The sequence below is a fragment of the Phasianus colchicus genome, chromosome 1, assembly GCF_987193195.1.
Source record: "Phasianus colchicus chromosome 1, bPhaCol1.hap1.1, whole genome shotgun sequence".
NCBI classification, from domain to species: domain Eukaryota; kingdom Metazoa; phylum Chordata; class Aves; order Galliformes; family Phasianidae; genus Phasianus; species Phasianus colchicus.
Genome location: NC_143436.1, coordinates 167,065,371 through 167,089,405, shown reverse-complemented (window position 1 = coordinate 167,089,405; position 24,035 = coordinate 167,065,371). Strand labels below are relative to the sequence as shown.

The window sequence follows — 24,035 nt, the reverse complement described above, 5'->3', positions numbered from 1 at the left end:
GCAGAAACAAGAGAACATTTGGCAGAAATCTCTTACAAGTGCTGTGTGGAAGCTACAGCTGCTCAGTTGGGTTGTTAGAGCTACTCTGCATTTTATGAACATGTGTATGCCTCCACAAAACAAGCCATAGTAGCACACTAAAAATTAGACAAGTCATAGCCCTATCACACATTTTACATAGTTTTTAATCTGCACTTTGTGCAACACTGGAGAGAGCAATCTGCTGCTTCTGGGACAGAACTGCAGCGTGACCAGCAAGAACTCAGGCTGAGCAGGTGCTGCACAAGCTTGTGGGATTGCATCTGTGAGCAGTTAAGCAAATGAAACCACCAACATCAGCAGTGCTTTAAGAAGAAATAAAAAGGCTCTCAGGCTTTAAATAAAAGTTATGTTTTTAATTAGAAATCCTAAAACAAGCTTAAGGCAAATAGTGATACAAGCCTAAAACCCTAACCTCATCTCAACATTCTCTATAAGATTTCACAGTGATTCAGACAAAAAAAAATAGCAAGAATCATAACACACCAAGGGCCAGAGCAGTCAGACCCACCTGGCCCATGTCACTGGAGACAAGAGACAAGTGATACACCCCTCCAGAACATCCTCAGCCTCCACTTACTTGTGGCTCACCCATTCTTGGAGCCAAAGGGTTACACAAGAGTTTACAAGACTTACACCCCATGAGCCCATGCACAACTATAACTTCCAGCAGGTGTTGCACTTTGTCGTACACTGCACTGGAAACATGGACTTGAATGGTGCCACAGCAGCTCCTAGGATTTGCTGGCTTTCAACTGCTGCACAAGGAAATTGGTTTTAACAGAACCCCCTCAGATCCCTAAAAATCTCAGCTCTTCAGAGTAATCCAGCTCACGGCCAATAATGCATGATGTCAGGGTTTCCTAGCATAATACATTCATTTACACAATCAATTTTACCCACTATGAGCCAATTGAATCCAGAATCCAGAAGTACTCCTGCAGGCCTTCTTATTTCTGCCTTGAATAGCTTAGTTCAACTGAACTCACCTTGCTACTCTTTTTTTATATTCAATGCAACTGTAAGCAGTTAAAGTTCCAGCACAAAACACAACAAAAAGTTACTCAGAACATTTATTTATCCATACAGGAACACTAAGAAATCCCTGTGTGAATAAACAACCAGCATCACTCCAAGGAAGCCTCGCTTATGAGCCTTTCAGGATGGCATTCATCAATTCCTTTTGAAAATTAAACCAGGAATTCATATTTGGGATACAGACTTCTCCAGACTCAACTTGCTCAAGTCGCTAACAAGTGAGAAGCACGGCCTTACCTTACAAAAGTTTTACTGACTCCTATCAGTAGTCTGTGATATATCCTTGGCAGTTGTATCATCTCAGAAGCCTGCAGTTTGACCAGGAATCCTTGCCACCTCTTCTGAAAGTTAACATCAAGGAAACAGCCTACATTTTTCCTATGCTGCCCTCCGCAACAGGACAAGCAACAGCTGCATTGCAACTCAGTTCTATGAGCTACACCAGGAGCCTGGTCTGGTGGTTGATGACCCTGCACATAGCAGGGGGGGTTGAAACTGGATGCTCATTGTGGTCCTTTTCAACCCAAGCCTTTCTATGAATGAACTTTGCTGGCAGTTCCATTCTCCTCTCTTTCAACGAGAGGATCTTTAAGAGACACTTTCATCATCCCTTGCTCCAGCAGTGGATTACAATGGCTATCTTATGTTATTCATCCAGTTTAGGAGCCATTAATTAGCATACTATCGTAGCTTCTTAATTACCAAGTTTAATGGTTTGTGGTAAATCCCCATCATTACTAGGAAATGAACCAGTTGCATGCCCATAATCCATTATTATCTCACATACTACAGTTCTAGCATTCAATGAATAATAATTAATCTAACTCCTAACAAATACTTGCATATTTATCTTTTATCACAGGAGAAGTATCCTAAGACTGTCGTAAAATCCAGAGAGCAAAAGATAATACAGAGTTGAGCAATTCCTCAGGCAGAGGCACTTCAGATAGAATCTCAGTTCTCTTCCCCCAAAAAAAGAGGCATGCCTGAATGAATGAAGCAGTAACAAGGCACTGCTACAAAGTGATACGCCTGCTTCTTGTGTTTCATTGCTCCAAATCAAACAAGTAGGTGGCTAAACTGTTCTTAGAAAGAGTAATGCCTTGTGTCTGAAGGGGGACTAGGAGATAAGTCCCTCTAAGGGAAACATGAACAAGGTAGCACTTCAATTAAATTTTGCTTCTTGCAATTAAAGCAACAATCCTCATTTCATGCAACAACATTGTGGTGAATTCACACATTCAAATGCATGGTGGTATCCACAAATACTGTCTGCTGATGGTGGTATCCACAAATACTGTCTGCTGTTTCTCTCATACCTCATGCTTCATACTAGCTGATAAAAGGCAGACACCAATAGCTATTACATGACATTTCCCAGTTCTTAGAAACAGGACCAGTTCAGCAAGTAAGGCATGAAGGTACGACAACAATCCCACAGTCTACCTCTAAACCACCTATAAGGACCGTGGCCACACCCAGATAGAGCTGATTTGACCCCACAAAGCCAAAACTCAAACCTCATTTTAAGAGGCACAGTTTATCATCTGGGTTCTCAATTTGAGGGGATCAAACTTGCTTCAACTAAAACGCACTTTGAAGGTAAATGTGACTGTTTTAAACACATAAAATAAAAAACGCCTACGTTTACTGTAAGTAAGCTTCAAATGCACATTACTGAACTCCAACGTTAACAGAAAGCGTTTTTAAGTTACCACACTTGCATGTTTATTTTAGATTGCATCTGCCCCACTTACTTAAAGTGTCTCAGGAGCTGAAGACTGATTTTAAGCTGTAAGAGACACACCAGAGTTCCTGTGTTAATTCTTCCTCACGGATGCCTCCCTCCCTTCCCATAAAAGGGAGAGCCAGAAGCTTACGAACACTTCCTCCACGCCTTCTGTGAGACTGAGAAGCACAGCAAAGAGGAGCCTCAAGTCACCCAGCCCCTCCCTCCCAGGCAATGTCTCACCTCTAAGTGGAGGAAGAGCACTGTTCCAAGAGTGGAAGCAAGGCTTAAGTGACCAAACAGCCTTGGAAGTCAGGACAGAAATGAGCTGTGGCACTACATCTTACAGCAGTATGGAGAAACTAGGACTGTTACCTACATGCTAACATTTTACCTATGCTTCAAATGCTGTTGGTTATGCAATCACATCACACCTAGTTTTCAGTGAGCTTGCTCGAGCACTGCCAAGCATGCAGTGATAGACTCCTAAAGTAATTATCAGGTTCTCCAGATAAGTTTCTCATTTCACAACTGTTAATTCTCTGTCAAACATTTATAAAATCACTTAATACACAAGTAGTTACCTTTTCCTCTGTTCCAAATGGTTAAATCAATCTCTGTATGCTTGCACGACCTTATTATACAGCCTTCCACACAAATGATTTCATTTATTTTAATTTCTAAAATGCCCACGGCAGCACCAGCAATTTCAAGATTTCTAGCAGTGCTGAAAGCTCCTTCAATTATAGTAGAGCAATCTGTAGCACTACTATACTGAAATACTCTTCACTGCCAACAAAAGGGTCAGTTTAGACTATGAAGGTTTTACTCTTCCAAGAAACCTATGAAAACCAAGAGACCTATGAAAAAAAGTTAAAGCTACCTATAAAGAACAGTGAGAAATTGAACTTCAAGAAGTATTAATACGTAAACCAACAAACTAACATCGGAAAGCTCTGTGGTTTCCTTGCTTAAGAACTTGTTTAGTTTGTTATTTAATAGATTGAGAGTTTTTCTGCAGTCCAATTTTTAAGAAGTTCAGAAGTGATTGCTACTGTGAGCTTGTTTGCTACTAGTAAGAATAATCACTTAACTGTTCTAATATTAGTGACTTATTTTTAGCAGAGAGGAGTGCTAGAATGACTTACTAAGATGCATACCATAGGCATGCAGTAAGCAACAAATCACCCTTAAGCACCATTAAGTCTTTTAAAAAAAAAAAAAAAACACCTATAAACTACCTAAAACAAGCAAAAGAAAACACTCGGAAACTCTTGCTGAAACGCACCAGTCGCACGGAGGCTTACACACTCTGTTTGCTTTGAGATCAGCTTCCCGAGGCTGAACCACGCAAAATCACTGCGTTTAACCCAACAAGCTCGGTTAGAACCAAAGAAACTCGCACTGCCAGCTGTGCACAGCTCCGCCTGCTTTAGGCCGAATGGCACCAGGAGCCTTAACTTCTCCGAGGCCGCAGCTCCCTCACTGTCACAGCGAAACGCTCCCGAGGAACGGGCTTCACCCAGAGAGCGGAGCGATCTTCCAGATGCCTTAACAGCGTAGAAAACGAAGCTGTTCGAATGGAAGTTAAACGACTCGTTTCTTTAAAACCACCACGAAGTCTCAAAGAGACGCGGGTAGCGATTCAGACAGAGCCGCGCAGCTCGGCACGTGGAAACCTACGGCATTTCGGAGCCGGGATGCTTTTCCCCGCCGTCTCCCGGCGGCACCGACTCGGGGCTGACAGCTCCCCGCCTCCGCCTCGCCGGGGCCGCTGCCGCCCGCTTGCGGCGGGAGGAGCGGGGAGAGACGGAGCGGCGGCGGAGCGCGGCCCGGAGTCAGCGCTGCGGGCGGAGAGCCGCGAAGCTGGGGAGCGGCGGCGGCGGTGGCGGCGGCGACGGGTCCCTCCCTGCCTCCCGCCCGCCCGCCCTCCCTCCCCTCCCGGCCGCCGCACGGCCTGTTCGGCGCCCGCAGACAAAGGGAGGAAGCGGGGACGAGCCGGGACAAGGAGGCGGCGGCAGCCCCGACAGCCGCATCCTTCCCCGCTGAGCAGCAGCCGGCGGCGCGCGGCGGGAGGCGGACGGGCCGGGGCTCACCAGGATCCGCTTGAAAAGGTTGCTCTCCTTGGGCGGCAGCGGCACGGACGGCATGATGCGGGCGGGCGGCCGCGGGGCAGCGCGGCTCGAGGTTGCGAGGAACGGCTGTCGCTGCGAGGAGGAGAACGAGGCGGGGGAAAGGAAAAGGCGATCCACCAACTCGGCTCACGGGCGAGGGGCGGCGGCGACTCTTCAACTCATTGGCCTGCACCGCCCGCCCCGCCGGCTCCCCTCGGGCGCAGCGCGCGAGCGCGGCTCCTCTGCGCAGCTGCCGGGGAGGCCTCGCCGCCCGACTGACGCTGCAAAATGGCGGCCGGGGTCCCCCGCCGCGCATGCGCACCGCCGCCTAGCGCGGGGTTGGGGGTGGGTGCGCGGGTGGCGCCGGGCTGCTTGCCTGCCTGCCTGCCTGCTTGCCGCCCTGCTCGCCTCCCTCTCTCCTCTCCCCGCGGTGTGAGGGGTTGGTTGGGTCGGGGTTTGCTTTTTTGAGTGCAGCGCTTGGTTGTTTCCTTCTAGCTTCCCCTTTCGGCCGCACACTGAAGCGAGTGGTCCTCGAAAGCGCCCCGAGTGGGGTTGGAGGAGGAGGAGGAGGAGGAGGAGGAGGACGGGGAGGAAGGGGACTGCCGCCCTCAGAAGGTGTAAAAATAACTCCGGCTCGCTGAAGCCCTGAGTCATGGCTATTTCAAAGCCTTCGAAACTGGATGCTTTTTTTTTTTTTCTTTTCGGCGCTTGGCCTCGCCCGGCCGTGCTGAGATAAGGCAGAAAATCTCTTTGTCTCCTCGCAGCCTCCCCCTCTCCTCCGGCCCTCATAACCCGCTGTTGGTGCCCGCTGTCAAGCTGGGCTCTGGGTGAGCCGCCAGCCCGGCCTTTGGGATGTCATCTATGGCATTAGCTCTTTGTTCAGCTGCTTATACAAAGCTTCCCAGCACTACCGTGCATGCTTAGAGCGGTGTTTTGTCATGGCTTGGCTCCTCCGACGAGGGAGGCTTAAGGTCTTTTGAAAATGATTTTTTTTCCTCGTTATTTGCAGAAATGGTTTTTAAATGGATCTTTGCAAAGCTAAAGAGCAAGCCAGCAGCGCTGAAACCACACAGCATGGGGTGCTTCCTTGGGAGGGAAGCTGGTTAAGCTGTCAGAGTTGCAATCAATTAAAAAGATCGTGCTGGGGAGGGGATGGTGGGGCGGAATTAAGCAGCTTCAATGAGAGTCCCCGTGTAACTACTTTTTAAATACATTAGTTATGTTTTAAAATAATATGATTCCTGTAATAATATGGTTATCACCTACTTACTTTTACAAGGCCATATAGCAACAGGAAATGGTTTTAAACTGGAAGAGGGCAGATTTAGACTAGATATTAGGAAGAAATTCTGTGAGGGTGATGAGACACTGGAACAGGTTGCCCAGAGAGGCTGTGGATGCACCCTCCCTGGAAGGATTCAAGGCCAGGCTGGATGGGGCTGTGAGCAATCTGGTCCAGAGGGAGGTGTCCCTGCCTATAGCACGGGTTTGGAACCAGATGATCTTAAAAGTCCCTTCCAACCTAAACCATTCTGTGATTTCTGCTGCTCAGGTGATGAGCTTAGTGGATGTGCATAGCAAAGCAAGCATGTGGAGATAACAATTAGGAAGGCTGTACACTTAACAGGCTGTATTTGGTTACAGAAAGCAAGTAGTGGTATGGCTGAGACAGCAAATCCCAAGCAGTCTGTCCTTTGACTTCTCACAAGCCTTGCTAAAGCCCATGCACATTGGTCCTTCCTTTCGTGTTGGAGGGAAGGAGAGCGGGCATGTTTTTGGAAGAGAGTAAACTGGAAAACTAAGCCTAACTCAGGGTCTCAGTGTTTGAATTTTTTTCTGAGCAGTTGTACTGTTGACAAGGACAGCTCTGCTGCATCATTTCCAAGGTTTGCACCTCAGCACTGAATTAGCACTGATTGTAACTAGTTGGAGCCATGGCTTCATGAACTCAGATTTTCTGTCATTGCAGAAGGCTTTATGCCTTTGACTGGTTTCTGTGGTAAACCTCCAGGATGGTCAGGTGAATACTGTGCTTAATGAACCTTTGGTCTGAGACAGTAAGGCTGTCCTTTATAGCAAAGTTTCCTGCTAGTTCAAATACTGGAACAAATGCCATCTGAAAACAGGCAAAACTGCAAATGAGAGGCAGGCATTTGATCTGCATTTCAACATGTGTCTGTATTACAAATCTGTGTTGAAAGCAGCAAGAAAAGGAGAACAAGCTGGCAGTAAAGAAACAATTTTTAGCTGAGAGAGACTAAACATAGAAATGAGTGTTGGAAGGGGGGGGGGGGGGGGGCAGAGGGCTGGTTGAAAGTGAGGTTTGGAAGTACAGTCAAGAAAACTTCTTGTCATTTAATCCCACTGTGCTTGGCCAAACAAAGCGCTTTCTACAGGCTTTGTTAATAAACGGGGCTGTATTCAAGGCATGTGTGATTCTGTCACCAGTTTTCTCTACAAACAGAAAGAATTCAGAAGTCTGTCAACAGATTATTTAGGTCAAAAGCGGGAAGCAACATCCAAGCACAAGTCTTATGAGGAGCGATTGAGGAAACTAAGATTGTTTGGTCTGGAGAAGAGGAGGCTCAGGAGAGATCTTATCACTCTCTATAAATACCTGAAGGGAGTTGTGGTAAGGTGGGGGTCGGCCTCTTCTGTGTAACTAGCAATAGCACTAGAGGGAATGGCCTCAAGTTGTGCCAGGGAAGATTCATATTGGATATTAGGGAAAATTTCTTCTCTGAAAGAATGGTTAGGTACTCGAATGGGCTGCCCGGGGAGGTGGTTGAGTCATCATCCCTGACATCAAATCTAAATCTCCCCTCTTTTAGTATAGCCCCCCTCACAGCCCCCCTTGTCCTTTCACTATCCGACCGTGTGACTGTGTGAAAAGTTGGTCCCCCTCCTGCTTATACGCTTCCCTCAAATACTGGAAGGCCTCAATGAGGTCTCCCCAGAGCCTTCTCTTCTCCAAGCTAAACAAGCCTGGCTCCCTCAGCCTGTTTTCATAGGAGAGGTGCTCCAGCCCTCTGATCATCTCATGGCCCTCCTCTGGACTTACTCCAATGGTTCCTCATCCTTCTTGTGCTGGGGGCCCCAGGCCTGAATGCAGTACTCCAGATGGTGCCTCACAAGGGAAGAGCAGATATGGACAATCCCCTCCCTCATCCTGCTGTCCATCCTTTTGAAATTAAGTTGGCAGCTTAGAGTTGCCAGATTTAAACTTAAAAGCACATCCCAAGTGCCATGTCCCATTCCCTGGAGCCTGGGGAGCTGCTGCTGTCAGTTCCCCCTCTGCCTGCTGGCCGAGGGCAGCAGCACCCTGCCCTGAGCACCAGCTGCAAGCCATGGGCCTCACCAGCTCCATAGGCCAAAGCAAACCATAAGGGAGGTGGAAGCACAGACAGAAATGGAATTTCCCATCTTTTATACTCAATTCCCTTATTCCGTTTCAAACGTCATCCTGGAAATAGAAGGAAAGGGTGTTTCCTATTCATTGTTGTTATGAGATATGAGGAATATGTCCCCTGAGTCCAACCCGTGTCCAGTCTTCTGGCTGTGGGGGAGTGCTGAGAATCTGTTAGCCTGTACTGTCATGTATAGAGTTAAGTTAAAGAACTGCCAGCAAGGATAGTGAAAACTGAATCACGATTGCTTTTAATCAGAGGGTTTAATGTAATAGCTGTTTCTGGCTGCAGTAGGAGCTGATGTGATTTTTCTTGGCCTACCCTCTTCTTTTTCAGTCTGTTTTGTAATTTTGAGTGCATGGCCTGCCTTTAGTTTTCATGTTCTTATTAACTTTTTGGTTGATTGCCCATAGATCACCTTTTCATGATTTTTAAGTGTCAGATTGGAGGCTCCTGGGAGACTGCAGGGGGTTGTTTGCTGTGGCCTCTTTGTAAATTGGATGGGCTCTGGGATGGCTCCTGGTTTCTGAGGCTGTCTTTTAGTCTGTTCCCTTTGCCTCCTGTCCTCCTGAGGGGCTGAGCAGAGGCAGGAGCAGCCCTGAGAGTGAAACAAGAGGCTGGTTATCGTATGCTGGTGAGGTTTGGTACAAATCTTCCTATCATCTCGTTTTCAGCCTTTTAGGTATATTTACCTCACCAAAACATGTTGATGTTATATGTGCCAAATACAATGTTTTATACACATATATATATATATATAATCCTGGTGAATGATAGCAGCTAAGAAGAAAGAAACTTAAAATCCAGTGTTCTCTAAGGCATCTACAGCAGAGTTGGATTTGCTCAAACATAAAAAAAGATAGGGAAAGTTACTGTAAAAGAAGCAAACTTTGGAAGAGAGAAGGACTTCTTAGTGCAAGCTGTGCACCTAAGGAGAACATACGACAGTTTCAGGGAGTTTTTCATCTGAGGATTGAATACATTTTCCTTCTATGACATACATAGGAGCAAATTGGCCTTTTAGGTGATTATAGGTATAAAAAAACATTGTTACGTACAGTCTTTTTAAAACGTGAATATAATGAGGGGTATAGATAACATTAAACAGATTATACAACTGCTTGTTAGCTTAATAATGAGAATGGTTGTGTTTAGTAGCATTTTTCATGACTGATATTTGTCTTGTGTAGTGTAGTACTAATTCATGTGAAGTATAATTATAGCCAACTCTGACATGATTTGAGTAAAGTTTACGTAAAACAACAATCTCTGAATAATCAGATTTGAAACTCGGGGTATTTTCAGCCCGTGTCTTGGGAACATACACAGGAAAGTCCACTTATGTAACAGCACAGAACTTGGAAACAGGACTATTCCCACTTGTTGGTGTGCTTGTCATTTTAGACAAAGTGTGTGTAACTATGCAGCTGTGAAGAAAATATTGAGAATGTGGATCTAGATTTACTTGTAAGATCTTTTTAAACTTATTTTGGAGCTAGCATTTCATAATTTACTTGTAAAACTGTTAAAGCCATGCTTGCAAATCCGTGATCACTGCTCCCAGGGTGATTGCATCTGCAGGCTGGAGGAGAGCAACGTGCTGGAAGGACAGACAGACAGAGGGACGGCCAAGCCAGGCAGCTGCTGCAGCACGCTGGGAGTTGTGTCTGTGAGCAGGCATGCTGGGAGTGCGAGTCTTTCCACTTTACTTCCTGTCTGCAATGGCCTCGTGATGTAAGGCAGGACCTGTCTGGCGCTTCCATTTGGGGAGGGTGAGTTTGTAGGCTCTATGTGTGACACGGAGCCCACTCTCTGCCCACTCTGGATTGCAGTGGCTGAGCTGAGCTGAGCCAAGGCAACTACCGGCAGCTGCCTGCTGGCCTCTGGCTCACAGGGCTGCCCTCCAGCTCTCCCAGCCCTGCACTGGGAAGGGCTGCACGGAGTTTTGTGCCTGGCTTTTGCAGGAGGGCTGCTTGGTGTAGCTGAGGTGGGAGGCAGAGGGCTATGAAAAGGGGGCTGAGGGCCCATGAAGCCTTGAAGGCACCTCTCTGAGGCTGCATTACTGAAACTCCTCCTTTATGCATATGTATTCTTATGCATCTCAATGGGATCGGTTTCACTGAGTTAATAGTATCCTTGATCATTAGAAGTGATTTTTAAAAGCTTTTAAATGAGTTACAGCATTGATAGTTGTCCCTTAACTAGAAATGAGCTGATCTATTTACTTTTGTAATGAGACGATTGCAGCTGTCGTTTTTACAGACTGGTTTTGATTTGTGATGTGTTTATGCTGCCCACTGGGTTATTTTGTCATGTTAAGAAAGTCACTAAGAACTAGTCTGAGAAGCAGTTAATAGGCACTCTGCTGTACACGGCTCTGTAAAACTTTATGTGGGCTTATTTCTGCACAAACGCAGGGTGACAGCATCTCTCTAAGGAGGAAAGAACTTTGTTTTGTCAAAATAATAATAAAAAATATCTACTTCAAAATCTCTGACTTTCTCAAGGATTGGTGTCATGCAGTTGCTTAGTTCTTCAGGTATTTGAAAGTATTTTATTTCTGAAAGCTCAGGCAGAACTCTACAATGAATTAATTCTTATTTACACACGTTGTTAGTTCTGACTACAGCAGTATTTTTGTTAACAGTGGTTACCACTTGACTGGACGATGAGTGGCCATTCTGACTTGCAGTAAGTAGAGGCAACACCACTGACATCAGCAAAATTAAATGTTTTGGAGTTAAGTCCAACATGTGCCCCTGAAGAACTAAGTCCAGGGGTGCAGATGATGAGTCTGACTTGTGCATTCTGACTTACTGCTGGTGAAGGAGGTGGAATCTACTACACAGTCACTGGAACAATCCATAAAGATTACTGTTGGCTTTCTGCAAATCAGATTGTCCTTAAAGGTGCAGCTGTGAGTTTGGTAGTGCCTGCCACCCCTGGGGAACCTGGAGAATGTGTAGAAGCGGAATAGAGGTCCTTCCCTCCCTTTCTAGCTCTTCCAGTTTGTGTAGGCAGTGAAATAGATGTCTGGGCAAGCAAGATGCAATACCTTTTTTTTACTGTACATTGCTATTACAGGATAGTCCTTTGTTACAGGACCCATGGATGAAAGTAAGTAGGATGAGCAAAGCAACAGTGACACTAAGGGTAGCCTGTGTCCTGCAAAACTGTGCATCAAGTACCATGCAAAAATAAAGGGGCTGGATTTCAGAGTACCAGATTTGTAATCACACTTCTGATAGAAAATATGTCTGTCCCTTACCTACAAGTGTATCACGGGAAGGAAACAAAGCACTGCCCCCATATCTGACGTAAGACTTATATGGATAAGTAATTTCATGCAAGTATATTGTACTTTTGACTAACCTTTTGCAAAATCACCTTGATGTTGCTAATGTCCACCTGCCAAAGTTGTATCCTCTTATGGTAATGGGTATGATATTGCATATACTGCACATTTTGTACCTTCTTTATATAGAATTTGATATCTGCACAGTAGATGTATTTTCTCACAGCTGCATTTTTGTTTTGCCAGTAAGGCAGGAAATGGTTCAGTTTCTCCAGTGAGAAGTATGGCAAATGAAGCTGTTGTCTGTAAAGCAGCATTGAGAAGATCTTCTACAGCGTAAACACTGAGGAGATGAGGGAAAAGATTTTTCCAACCCCCTGCTGGTACAATGTTGCTGATAAGAGTTTCTTGTTTAAACTAAGACTGAAATGAATAGTTCTGTCCATAATGCTTCAGTTTGTGTTGGTGTAGTCAAGAACAGAATTTGGGTTTGATGCAGGTTGGATGACGACGATGATGATGACGACGATGATGATGACGACGATGATGATGACGACGATGATGATGACGATGACGATGACGATGATGATGACGATGATGATGATGATTATTATTATTATTATTATTATTATTTTAACCAAATGCTTTTCTATAGATAGTGAAAGCACTCCGTGTCTCATCTTCTGCTAATTTCAGGTGGTGGAAGAATAAGAAACGATATGAAACCTCCACAAAGTGTCTGTTTTTTCAAGAACCTGCTTTCCAGTTTCTACTGTTATGGTCAGCTTCACAATTCCCCTCTTCCTTCTGTTGCAAAGAAGATGAGTTGTGTGATGAGACTGCACAGCTATGGATTTTGGAGGCCAGACTCTTTGCTGGACACGGCTAAATTCACTCTGTCATTTCATGGTCAGCTTAGGAAGAAGCATCAGGATTCTCGGGCATTGTGGAAGCATGAGGCTGTGCAGAAGTATCTGGAAACTCTAAGCAAGGAATATCAGCAGGTTAATAGTCTGCTAAATGCTGGTTCAAAAAATGAATTTGAGCAAAGGACCCTGAGGAGAAGACGTGCTGATCTATCCCCAGTTGCAACTGCATTTCAAGAAATCAAAGAGGCTGAAGGCGAGCTCCAGGAATTAGAAACCATGTGTAGAGGTAAGGAGAGCACATCTACTTACTCATTTTGAAAGAGTGGCTTTGCTTGTGATAAACCTTATTGCTCATCCCTTATGGAGAGCTTTTAAATGAATTAAGCCAGCTCTGGAACGCTCTCTGGTCCTGTCTGTTCCTGGGAGCTTGAGTCCTTTTAAGGCTTTCTAGATCCAGACTTTTATTTTTCCTTTTATTTTTATGCTATCTCTCTTAATACAGGTCTTAATGCAACCAACTTGGGAAAGTAGGGGCTGTTTGGACTCTGAGGGCTGTGCATCTTGCAGAAATAGTTTGGAAATGTTTGCTTTAGGTTCTTTTTCGGTAGAGCCTAGAGCATATGAACTGCAGGATAAACATCAGCAAGTCTTGCATGTTGAATAGACACAGACTACAGCCATGCCACTTAAAATGGGATTCCAACTAGCCAGTTTGATGCTTATTAAGCAAGCTACGTGAACTGCCATAATTAGGTCCTGAATTGACAGCTTCCAGCATAAATGACAACATTTAATAGATCTTGGAGGATATTTGAGAAGTCCTACAGGGAAAATTGATGGTTATCCGAAAAGCTGCTGCTTTTCAATACTATGTTGCACTAAAGGTTGGAGTAAAAAAAAAAAAAAAAAAAAAAAAAAAAAAAAAAAAAAAAAAAAAGGAAAAAAAAAGCTTGACCCTCTTTTTGATACTATTCAGGAAAAAGAAAGTATGTGGGCAGTGAAAGGACTTGTGGTGCAACATTTCGAAAAGATACACTAACACATTGTGAGAAGAGTGAGGCACTGTGTACAGTAGGAAGGAAAAATGTGGGGCATTCTGCTACACCAAAACAGACATTAAGATAAGAAAGAGAAACAGTGACCTGGAGAATCTCCAATCCCCCTGCCACATGCAGGGCCATCAACCTCCCATTTAATACTAGACCAGCCTGCTCAGGGCTCCATCCAATCTGGCCTTGAACACTTCCAGGGCATGGATGGGGCATCCATAACCTCTCCAGTTCCTGTACCTCAGGCAGAGGGGTTGGAGATTCATGATCCTTGAAGTCTCTTCCAACTCTGGCCATTCTGTGATTCTGTAATTCTATGTGAATTGGTAAAGGTCAGGGAGGAGGTAGGAATGGGACACCAGCCATTTGGACCTCAAGCTTCTCGCCACCAGCCCGTTCTTCTATCTCTGCTGACAATACCTCATCTGATACTTTCTATTCAAGTAATCCATAAGGATGCTTCTCAGACCACCTAGAAGCCTTCTGTTCAGTGCTATCTTTTGGCTGGAGATGTGACATACAGGTAGGGTTATCTATGTAGTTCTTGTCTTAAGTTCAGAGGAAGCCAGGCTCACATGTTGATCTGCCATATTTTATTTAAAGAAAAACAAAACCAACCAACAAACCAAAACGGAATGTAAATTATAAAGCACAGTGTGAAGGAGCTGCCACTATCCTTGTCCAGTATGCAAGGCTGGTTCAACATCTCAGCCCGCTCTGTTCTTGAGACTTGCTGCTGAGGTGAGAAAAATGAAGGGGTGCTCCCTATTCTGGCATTTTGATTTTGACTCCAACCATCTTTTAACAATCTGTTTAGTGCACGATCTCATACTAAGTGATTGGCATCTTCCATTATTCTAAACTGGAGCCTCTGTAGTAGAAAAGATTTGAAGCTTCTGTTAGCTTTGCTTGAGAATGTTTTGCAGCTCTAAAATATAGGAGAGTGCAATTGAAGCACAGAACTGTAGGACTGATTAGGTTGAAGGAGATTTCTGGACGTGTTTTCAATTGATGTCCTACTCAAAGCAGGACTGGTTAGAGCAGCCTGACTGTGGTCTTGTCCAGTTGAATAGACCCAAGAACAGAGATCTTACAGCTTCCCTGGGCCCATTTCAGTGTCTGACAACCCTTAAGATCAAAATAATTTTCCTAATACCTAATCAGAATTTCCCATGCTCCAGCTTCTGTCTTGTTTTATGACAGTATACTTTGAAAAGACTTTGTCTTGAACTTTTCAGTATCGTTCTGTGAGTTAATTGTAGACAGCAATAAAAACTCCCTTCAGTCTGCTCTTCTTAAGGATGAACAAACCCAGTTTCATAGAATCATAGGATGGCCTGCATTGAAAAGAACCTCAAAGATCATCTAGTTTCAATTCCTCTCCCACGGGCAGGGTCACCAACTACTAGACCAGGCTGTCCAGAGCCACATCCAGCATGGTCTTGAATGCATCCAGGGCTGGTTTTCTTGACCTCTCCTCATATTTTCTTTGCTTCAACCCTGGACTATCTCTGTGGCTCTTAGCTAGACTCACTCCAGTATTTCCATGCCTTTTCTGTACTTGTGAGCTTAAAACTGGACACAGTACTCACCTAGGCTGAGCAGATGGGAAGAGAATGTCTTTAAGCAAAGCAAAGAGTTAAAGTGAGGTCTTCCACATCCTGATGGCTGAAGCCATAATTCTCATATCTCATTGATTGCTTGATTAGCAGGAAGCAGAAGGTTAGAACCCTTGTAATTGTCATCATACTTACATTTTTAATGCTCATCCTAATGAGCTGGCTGCAAAGTGCTGCACAGATAGCAGTTTCTACCCTAGTCTAGAAATGGAAAGTTTTGTTGCATGTGAAATAGAGGTAAAGAAAACTGAGGCACTCTTTTCTCCAGGCATGTTTTTGACATATTTTGTTAAATCTCTTGGTGGGTTTACCTCTGCACTGTCAGTCTCTGTCACATAACTGTCAGTATACTATAATTGGCAGCAAGAAACTGTCAGGTGGGACTGGCATTTGTGTGATGCAGACTTGGAGTCATAGCCAAGAGACTGGGAAGTAATATATCTACAGATCCTTCCAGCACCTCTGGAAAATGCATTCATTTAGTTAGCAATACGCATCCTGGCTTGAACTGCTCTTCTTTGATATTTCATGCTGGCAAAATGGAACTGCATGCACTGCAAGCTTTTAAATGCTGTAAAGTGTGTCTTTTGACAGCTGTATTACAATCTGTTAAGTGAGACTGGCTAACATCTATTCCTATTGTTGGAATTTAGAGCTAGGCAGCAGAGATGAGAAGCAACTGCTAGAGCTTGCCTTAGAAGAGAAGGAAACCCTCGATAAAAAAATCAACACGCTGTGCAGAAAGGTGAGCCTGAGGTAAAAATACACAGCTTCATAAATAAATGTCAGGAAAATGTTCCTTTGTGATCTTGCCAATAGACTCTGACACTTGCATTTAATGAAACAGAAGGCCAGCTTCTCTGTTTTCCCTGAGAAGACATGGCAACATTAATTACTGGTAAGCTTCTTACTGACAAATGCATCTTAGAAGCTTATTATTTTAGGCATTTTTGCTTGCTTGCTTGTCTGTCTGGAGATGCTGAAGGGGATATGAAGCTGTCTGTGCTGTTGAGACCTTGCGTGACATCCAAGTAACTGCTTGTGGCAGCAGAGCGTGCATTCTTGAAAAGGTTTCTGATTGGAACTTTCAATATTTCATTTGCTCTTCAGCTGGCAGCTCCCCACGAGTGGGAACATTAATTATAAGCAGAGAAGCTGAAAAAGTTCAGTAGAAAGCTCTGTGTTTGGGCTCATTTCTATGCTGAGATTGAGAAAATGGGAACTAGAACCTACTGAAACGTAAGGTTCGTGTTTGTGTGAAAAGTGTCTGGGCAATAGCTGGTAACTTTGTGCTCAAAGGTAGTTGGGGCTGCAGTGGGTGACCTGGCACCTGACGCTGTAGGATCGAATTTTCAGCTAGCTTTCCTGTGGATGCACCAACGTATCCCATTTCCACACCAACTGCACTGAGCTGCAACAGCCTTTGGACTTGGACAGTTTTTAGTCCTACTTTTTCATTTGCCAATAGAAATCAGTGGCTGTGCGTGCTCAAGCCGTGGCATTTGTGAAGGCTGGCTGTAAACTTCATTAAAAGGAGATACAGTCATGAAAGAGATAGTGACATTCTTTTTTTGTTTTTTTTTTTTTCCCTTCTTTTCTCTTTTCAGCTTTTCCAGCTTCTGGTGCCAAAGGAGAAGTATGATAAAAGTCATGTTATATTAGAAGTGACAGCTGGCAGAACAACTGGAGGTCAGCAAAATCTCCACAGTAAAGATTACTCCGAACCCTCATCCAACTTTTTAAGGCTCTTACGGGTTATTCTTAATGCATTTTTACACCTCAGTGGCATAAAGTCATACTTCCTTAATCTGTATTATTTATTATCAGCATTAATCTGTTTTATGAGCACGAATACAGTTGCAGTTAAATCTTAAAACCCGTGGCTGCCGTTTTGCAAACTGCTATTTATGTTGCAGCGCCTTTATATTTATAGGTGACATCTGCCAACAGTTCACTAAAGAAATGTTTGAGATGTACCAGAACTATGCGGACTATAAATGCTGGACCTTTGACATTCTGAACTACGTGCCAGCTGAGATAGGTACAATAATTCTCCAGACGTTCCATCAAGACAACTACATTTAAAGCTGTGTTTCTGTGCTGTACTTTCCACGCGTTATTTGTCTCTATAGGTGGGTTGCATCATGCAGCTGCTCATATTTCAGGAGATGATGTCTACAGGCATCTGAAATATGAAGGAGGGACTCACAGAGTCCAGCGAATCCCTGAGACCGGACTGTCATCGAGAATGCAGCGTATTCATACGGGGACAATGTCAGTTATTGTGCTCCCTCAGCCAGAGGAGGTAACTATCTGTTCATCTCAGCAACAAGGAAGTGTGTTGCTGGCACTGGAGTGGGTGTTATTTAAAACCACGGTACTGTTAGGGGATTTTATTGAAACCCAAGTGCTTTGAGCAAGTCCCAGCAAGTAAACCACAAGCTCTGTGGTTCTGGAAGGCAGCAGGACTTGGCTCTGTATCTTACATTTGTAAATGGGTCATCAGAAGTGACTTTACAAATGTTTGCTACTGCCTGAAAAAGTGAGTACATCGGTGGTCATTTCAATGAGTGTTTCAGCCCCATTGCCTGCAAAAATGGAGCAAGCCAGTTTTAAATTAAGTCACATATTAAGATGGGGAATTTATCCAAGAAAATATTCAGTATTGCTTAGGCAAGTGACTCAGCAGGTCCTTTACTACTTTTTTGTTCATTTAAATTGCTGGTGTTCGATCAAGGACTGTATGCTTTGCATTTGAATGAGCGCGTTGGTTGGTCTTTCTGAGATTTTTCTGATACCACCAGATCTCACTTAAACTAGCAAGTTATGCAAAGGATAACCAAAACCAGATCTTGTAGGCTTTCCCTGCAAATTCTCCTGCTTCCTTGTAGTGCTTTCCTTGCAACAGTGGTCAGATTTGAATGTTGCTTTCCTATCCACTGAGCTCAAATTTGGTCCACGTCATCATGGACTCCTATCCTTAGCTGGATCTGGATACACCTAATGTTTCCTCAGGTAGATGTTTTTAATCATTGTTGCAAAAATCCCTCAGGCTTGAGTCACGGAACTCATTCTTGTGCTGTTAGCTGCTGATTTTAGTTAGCTTCCCATGCAGATGTACCTTGTTTTCTGAGGGATCTGGAGCAACAGCAGGTCCAGAGGAGGGCCACAAAGATGATCAGAGGGCTGCAACACCTCTCCTATGAGGACAGGCTGAGAGGGCTGGGGCTGTTCAGCTTCAAGAAGAAAAGGCTCCGAGGAGACCTTATAGTGGCCTTTTGGTAGCTGAAGGTGGCCTACAGGAAAGTTGGGGAGGGACTTTTTATAAGGACAAGTAGCAACAGGACAAGGGAAAATGGTTTTAAACTGACAGAGGGTAGATTTGGACTACAGAGTATGAAGAAATTCTTTCCTGTGAAGGTGGTGAGACACTGGAACAGGTTGCCCAGTGAGGCTGTGGATGCTCCCTCGCAGGAACCATTCAAGGCCAGGCTGGATGGAGCTTTGAGCAGCCTGGTCTAGAGGGAGGTGTCCCTGCCTTTAGCAGGGGTTGGAATTAGATGATCTTAAAGTTCCCTTCCAGCCCAAATCATTCTATAATTCTATGATAATGATTGTAGCTTATACTCAGGTACAGTTGTAAATTAGTAGGTTTTTAATAAGTGATTTCTTTTACTCTATCACTGAAAAGGCATCCAGAATATTTTAGGAAAAGCAGAAAATGGTATTTTTCTTTGATTCTAGGTTGATGTTAAAGTGGATCCCAAAGATCTGCGTATAGACACATTCCGGGCCAAAGGAGCAGGAGGGCAACACGTCAACAAAACTGATAGTGCTGTGAGGATTGTGCATCTTCCCACAGGTCAGTCTGGCTGTAGTTGGTACTTCCAAGCACTCTAAATGTGCATTCTGGAACGAAAGCATATGCCTCTGTAAGCCTGCAGGGTTGTGCCATCTACCAAGAAGTCAGTAGCCCCTTTTTGTTCTGTCGTCTTCTAACAAAGCAATGTATGAGAAGAGGAACTTAAGTAGTGGTACAATGACCAACATGCTGCTGTTATGCTTAATGAATACACTGTCTTTGAAGGATGAAAGAATAAATGGAGGATTTGGGGGATGGGGTGGAAGATGTAAATAATTTGTGCTGATTGATTCAGGAGTAACGGCCGTTGTCAGCTAAGGGTGCACTTTGCCTAGCTGCAGCAGGCAGAAAGAGAAGCTTGAAGATTTCCATTTAGTATTAGCTAATGCTATCCAAAATTAAGTAGGAAAGAAAACGTGCTGATGGGAAGTTAACATAAGTACTGAACCACTCTGTCTTTCTTAGGATTTATTTGTTCTGACGTTCAGTGGGCCTGTATCTGTCTAACCTGAAAAAAAGGCTTTGGCCTTTTCATTTTGGAAATCAGACAGGAAGTAAAAAACAAAAAATTAGACCTTTTTATTTTATTTCATTCTTTATAGTTCAGTTTAAGACTCTCTACTATGGTTCTGATGCTTTCTTCTTCTAGAATAAGGAACTTTCCAGGTTTCAAGAGTTCGTGTAGATGAAGACATTCAAAAAACCCACATTACAGTTTTTTAAACATGCTCTTGTAGATTCAGCAACTTCACTTTTGTAACATGTGACAGATACCTGGAGTAAACCTGTCCTCTGGAGGCAGTCCAGAGAATGATAATTCCAATGAGAACTGTTTGCTTTATGGAATCTCACAGTATCCCTAGCTTTTCTGTAGCACCAAACAAAGCTCCTGGTGCAGCTGTGAGGAGTTTAAAAACATACTAATGGTTTGAGACATTGTGTTAAAATGACTTTTTATCCTGCAGCTGAAAGGCCCTAAAAATGAGCACTCCTAGAAGGTGTCATCTGCCTAATGTGTTTGAATTAATTTAGCTTGTTTGTTCTGTGTTTGAATGAGCTTTTTGCTCTGCTCTGTCTGACATTCTACTGTGAAGGGGTGGTGGTTGAGTGCCAGCAGGAGAGATCGCAGCAGATGAACAAGGAAACAGCTCTGAGGACGCTGAGAGCTAAGCTGTACCAGCAGATCATTGAAAAACAAGTGAGTCAAGAGCAGAGCGCCAGGAAACTGCAGGTGAGAAAAGCTGACCGATGAACTTGGAAAGGGTGCTTGGTTGTGGGGGTGTTTCTCTGAGTGTCTGTGTCTAATCTGGGTGTCAAGATGCTAACTCTGCTTTCAAACTGCACATCTGTTGTTTGCTTATCCCAGTTCAGCCCTAGTATAGAATTTTCAGGTAATGAAAGAGCTGCAGAGTGTCAGTGGAAAGAAGAGAATCATAAGAATATAGCTAAAATTACCCAAAAAGCAGCACTCAGCACCCAACGTTGTGTTACACAGCTAGAGCAGCAGCCAAAATTCAGATCAGAAGTTCTTGGGGTTGTATGTTAGGCCGTTTCTAAAACATGGTGTTTGTTTGACAAGATGGTGTAGCTTCTGGGAGAAACAAGTACACAAAAGAGCCTGCCATTTCACAGCTCTGTACCGGCGTGTTTGCTGTGGCTTAAGGAAAAAACTTCAAATTCGAGTTGCCTCAAGTTATGCTGCAGGCTGTACTTTCCTGTTAAGTGTGCCAACATTTTTTTCCCATTCTTTGAGTATTTTGCTGTTTGCGGTGCAAACTTCAATAGCAATCAACAAGAATAAAAATACTTGGCAATACCAGAATTCTTCAGAGTTCCACCGTTTCCAGCTTAGCTATTTAATTGCTCACTTCAGGCTGTGTGTCAGTGTATTGTTCCTGCAGATTATTAACTCTGTCTCTGTAATCGGTGAGCCATTTATCTGCTGTTAATAATTTTCGCTCGAGAGTTCTCAAGGCTGCATTAAAAGACTTCAGATTTTCATTTGTGTTAATGCTATAGAAAATCAGGCTAAAGTGAATTACCTTTTATAGTGATTCAGAATATATAAAATCCCTTCTTTTGAAATACAAATGTGATTGCAGGTGGAATTTAAAAGAAAAAAGTAGCTTGTACAAGTAGACACTCATTTCTCTAAGTAGTTTTCAGCATGTAATTCTCCTTTTTAGTACAGTGCTTAACCATGCACCCAAGCTACATTTGGAGTTGAGCATGACTTTTCGAACTGATTGCACTACTTCACTTTACCACCAGAGGACTCCTCGGTGTCCGCTCGATTTACTCTGCTCATTTCTGATGGCCAGATGTTAAAGAACTCCTTTGCCACCCTCTGTGAAGCAGACATCGATTGTGCTGCTACTGTTATGAATGGTTCCCACTCACTGCCTTTTGTGGGAATGCCTTCTGCCTTCCGTGGCTTTTGAGACTGACGTAATTCTTGTTCTATTTCTTTGGTGCTTTGCTACAGTTGGGAACAAGAGCCCAGTCAGAGAGAATTCGTACTTACAACTTCACCCAGGACAGAGTCACCGACCACAGGATCTCGTATGATGCACGCAATATCAAGGTAATGGTTGCTTATGAGGGTTTTAAGACTTGGATATTTATCTGTGCCATGTAAAGCAAAATGTAACCTTGTGAAAATAATTTAAAATACATGGCGAAATCACATGGCTATTTACATCCTAATAGAACACGACTAATTCAAGAAGCCTACACTTCTCTGCCTTTCTTCAGGAAATAACTAGCTGACCTAGGGCTCTGTGTATCTCTCCAGCTATATGAATGAATGATGCTCAATATGTGGTCCTCCTTAGTGAGCTCTGTGAGAACTCCTGAGTAGTTCCCACTGCAGAACGGTACTGAGGTATGCTCTGTAACACTTTGGTCTGCTCTTATTTTCCCATAGGAAATTCTGAGTGGGAAAGAAGAACTGGATAAGCTAATAAACAGGCTGCTGGAGTTTGCGGAGATGGAGGCTGTCACAGAGTATCTAGAAAACCTGCAGTCTGTAGGAGGAGAAGGATGCTGAAGACCTTGTGTGGAGCTAAAGCAGGACTGGGTTTGTAAATAAATAAAATGGACACACTTATTGGATGACAGATAAATTAAAATCTATGCCTCTGTTTTTCAGTGTGTGCTATTGCTTTTTTCATGCTTTGGCACAAATGAACTTTATGGGTTGAATTTACTACATCTCCCCTAGCAGAAAAGAAGAGGCATTGATTACTGTGTGCACATACCTTCTGTCTTGGCAGCAGGGTTTTTTGAAGCCAGTTCTTCTCTTGTCCATATTGCAGCTGGACAGACATAGAATCATGGTGATGGAGAAGAAGAAATACTACATGCTGCACATTTTGCTCTGGAGGTAGGAGAGGTCCATCCCAGGCTGGATGTGGCTCTGGGCAGCCTGGTCTGGTGGTTGGCAGCCCTGCATATAGCAGGGGGGTTAAAACGAGATGATCATTGTGGTCCTTTTCAACCCAGGCCATTCTATGATTCTGTGATTCTATGATTTCTATGATCCAGGTGAAAGAACCTAAGCTCCCCTTACATAGCTTAGAATCTGACCTTGTCAATAGCAGTTATTTGTATCATTTTTATCTGCCAATTGAGTGAACTTCCTAAGAGTCCTTTCAAAAATCACTCCATATTAGGATGCTTTATTTTGTTACAGGACATGTACAATGTGAAAGCTACTTTGACAAGGGGCAACTGTGCCCATCAGTGCTCTTGCAAGTATGTATTCTTGGGTCAGCTGAAGGTGGGTGTGGACCACGTGCTGTGCTGGATGCAAAAGTGCTTGCTATAGAATCAAATGAAGATGACAACACTTTGGAAGGAGTTTGGTGATGATAACGGGCAGCTTTCTACTTGTTGACAGAAAGTGAGTTCACACTGTAGATGTATTTTAACAAATAAGGTGCGCCTGGAATTCAGCTTCTGCCTCGATGTCTTTGGGAATGTGTGCCTGGCTCTGAGGGCAGACTGTAGAGAGCTCAGCTTTAGCAGGGCCTGCATTCATGTTTTCCCCTAAGCATGCATCATGCAATGTGCTCAACACGCACTGGTGCGTAGGCAGGCAGCAGGCAGAAGCAGACATGCTCACTTCTTTTACATCACCCAAGATTACACAGGTGTGGCTCTGAACCAGGCTGGCTGCTGGATCAATGCATCCCTTTTTTTTATCCTGCTCTTCCCAAAGTGTGCTTTTCAATGGCTCTGCACTGTCTTTTGGATGTGAAGAGTTCATTCACTGTTACAACTTAAATTACACTTAAGTCAACCACAGTATCTGCACATCCATTTTGTAATCAAGAATGATACAAGACTGAGAAAATACCAATTATTTTAAGAAAAAAACAGTATTTCAATACTGAATCTTCTAGATTTTATAGTTTTTAATACTGTATATATAGTAACAGTTTTAACTTCAGATACTTTAAGACAGACAATACTTGCACCTGTAAGAAAGCAGGAAAACTATACTCAGTTTCTCAATCACAGAATTATTTTTCAATGTGTGTTTTTGCATAATCGTAACAAGTTTTGTTTGCAAATTTTTGACATGCTTTCAACACTTTTAATTACAAAATCTTTTTTTTTTTTTTCATTGGTAGCTCTATAAATCGAGAGTAAATTAATTATCGTATGACTGAAGAGTTGTTTGCCTGTTTGCGCATTGACTGCCTGCAGGTACACACACACCTCAGCTCTCAGTTCTACAGTACTGTCAAACCAGTAATAACTCATGTAATGAGCTTGCTGGGAGCTGCAAACTCTGTGTACATGCCTTGCACCTTTTTTTGGCCTCGGTCCACTCCTCAGTTCCAAGGAAGTGTGAGTAGGTTCTGTCCCACAGGAAAATTCCTCTCCAGAGATGATCCTCCTGTCCCGCAGCCAAGGCAGCAGTTTTGCTGTAGTTTTATTCTTTTTCAAGGTAAGATTCTTAAAGCAAGGACGTAAGTTTTATGCCTTTTTTGTCTTGGATGCTAGC

The 24,035-nt window shown here is 43.7% G+C and overlaps 2 protein-coding genes across 4 annotated transcripts in view; one reads left to right on the top strand and one right to left on the bottom strand.

Moving 5' to 3' along the window:
• NAA16 (N-alpha-acetyltransferase 16, NatA auxiliary subunit) overlaps positions 1–5,331 on the bottom strand; it is a 65,118-nt gene extending 59,787 nt beyond the window's left edge. Inside the window, exon 1 of the mRNA XM_031615863.2 lies at positions 4,903–5,331. Coding sequence (XP_031471723.1) covers positions 4,903–4,956 — 54 coding nt within the window. The 5' untranslated portion in view covers positions 4,957–5,331. The remainder of the gene's footprint in view (positions 1–4,902) is intronic.
• On the top strand, positions 4,738–22,168 carry MTRF1 (mitochondrial translation release factor 1). Of its 3 annotated transcripts, XM_090131284.1 has the most exons (11): positions 9,892–10,099; positions 10,975–11,018; positions 12,319–12,777; positions 15,813–15,904; positions 16,767–16,848; positions 17,093–17,200; positions 17,292–17,464; positions 18,904–19,021; positions 20,116–20,252; positions 21,507–21,605; positions 21,948–22,168. In XM_090131284.1, the coding sequence occupies exons 3-11, from the start codon at positions 12,342–12,344 to the stop codon at positions 22,068–22,070; spliced, it is 1,368 nt and encodes a 455-aa protein (XP_089987410.1). In that variant the 5' UTR covers positions 9,892–10,099; positions 10,975–11,018; positions 12,319–12,341; the 3' UTR covers positions 22,071–22,168. The 3 variants fall into 3 exon arrangements, with proteins under 3 accessions (XP_089987402.1, XP_089987410.1, XP_031471573.2); XM_090131276.1 differs by lacking the exons at positions 9,892–10,099; positions 10,975–11,018 and adding an exon at positions 4,738–4,920; XM_031615713.2 differs by lacking the exon at positions 10,975–11,018.
• The last annotated feature ends 1,867 nt before the right edge of the window (positions 22,169–24,035 follow it).

Coding starts and splice junctions, on each gene's coding strand:
- MTRF1 (XM_090131276.1), top strand. CDS start 12,342: ATGAAACCTCCACAAAGTGTCTGTTTTTTCAAGAACCTGCTTTCCAGT. Junction 12,778..15,812: donor ATTAGAAACCATGTGTAGAG/GTAAGGAGAGCA, acceptor GTTGGAATTTAG/AGCTAGGCAGCAGAGATGAG. Junction 15,905..16,766: donor TCAACACGCTGTGCAGAAAG/GTGAGCCTGAGG, acceptor TTCTCTTTTCAG/CTTTTCCAGCTTCTGGTGCC.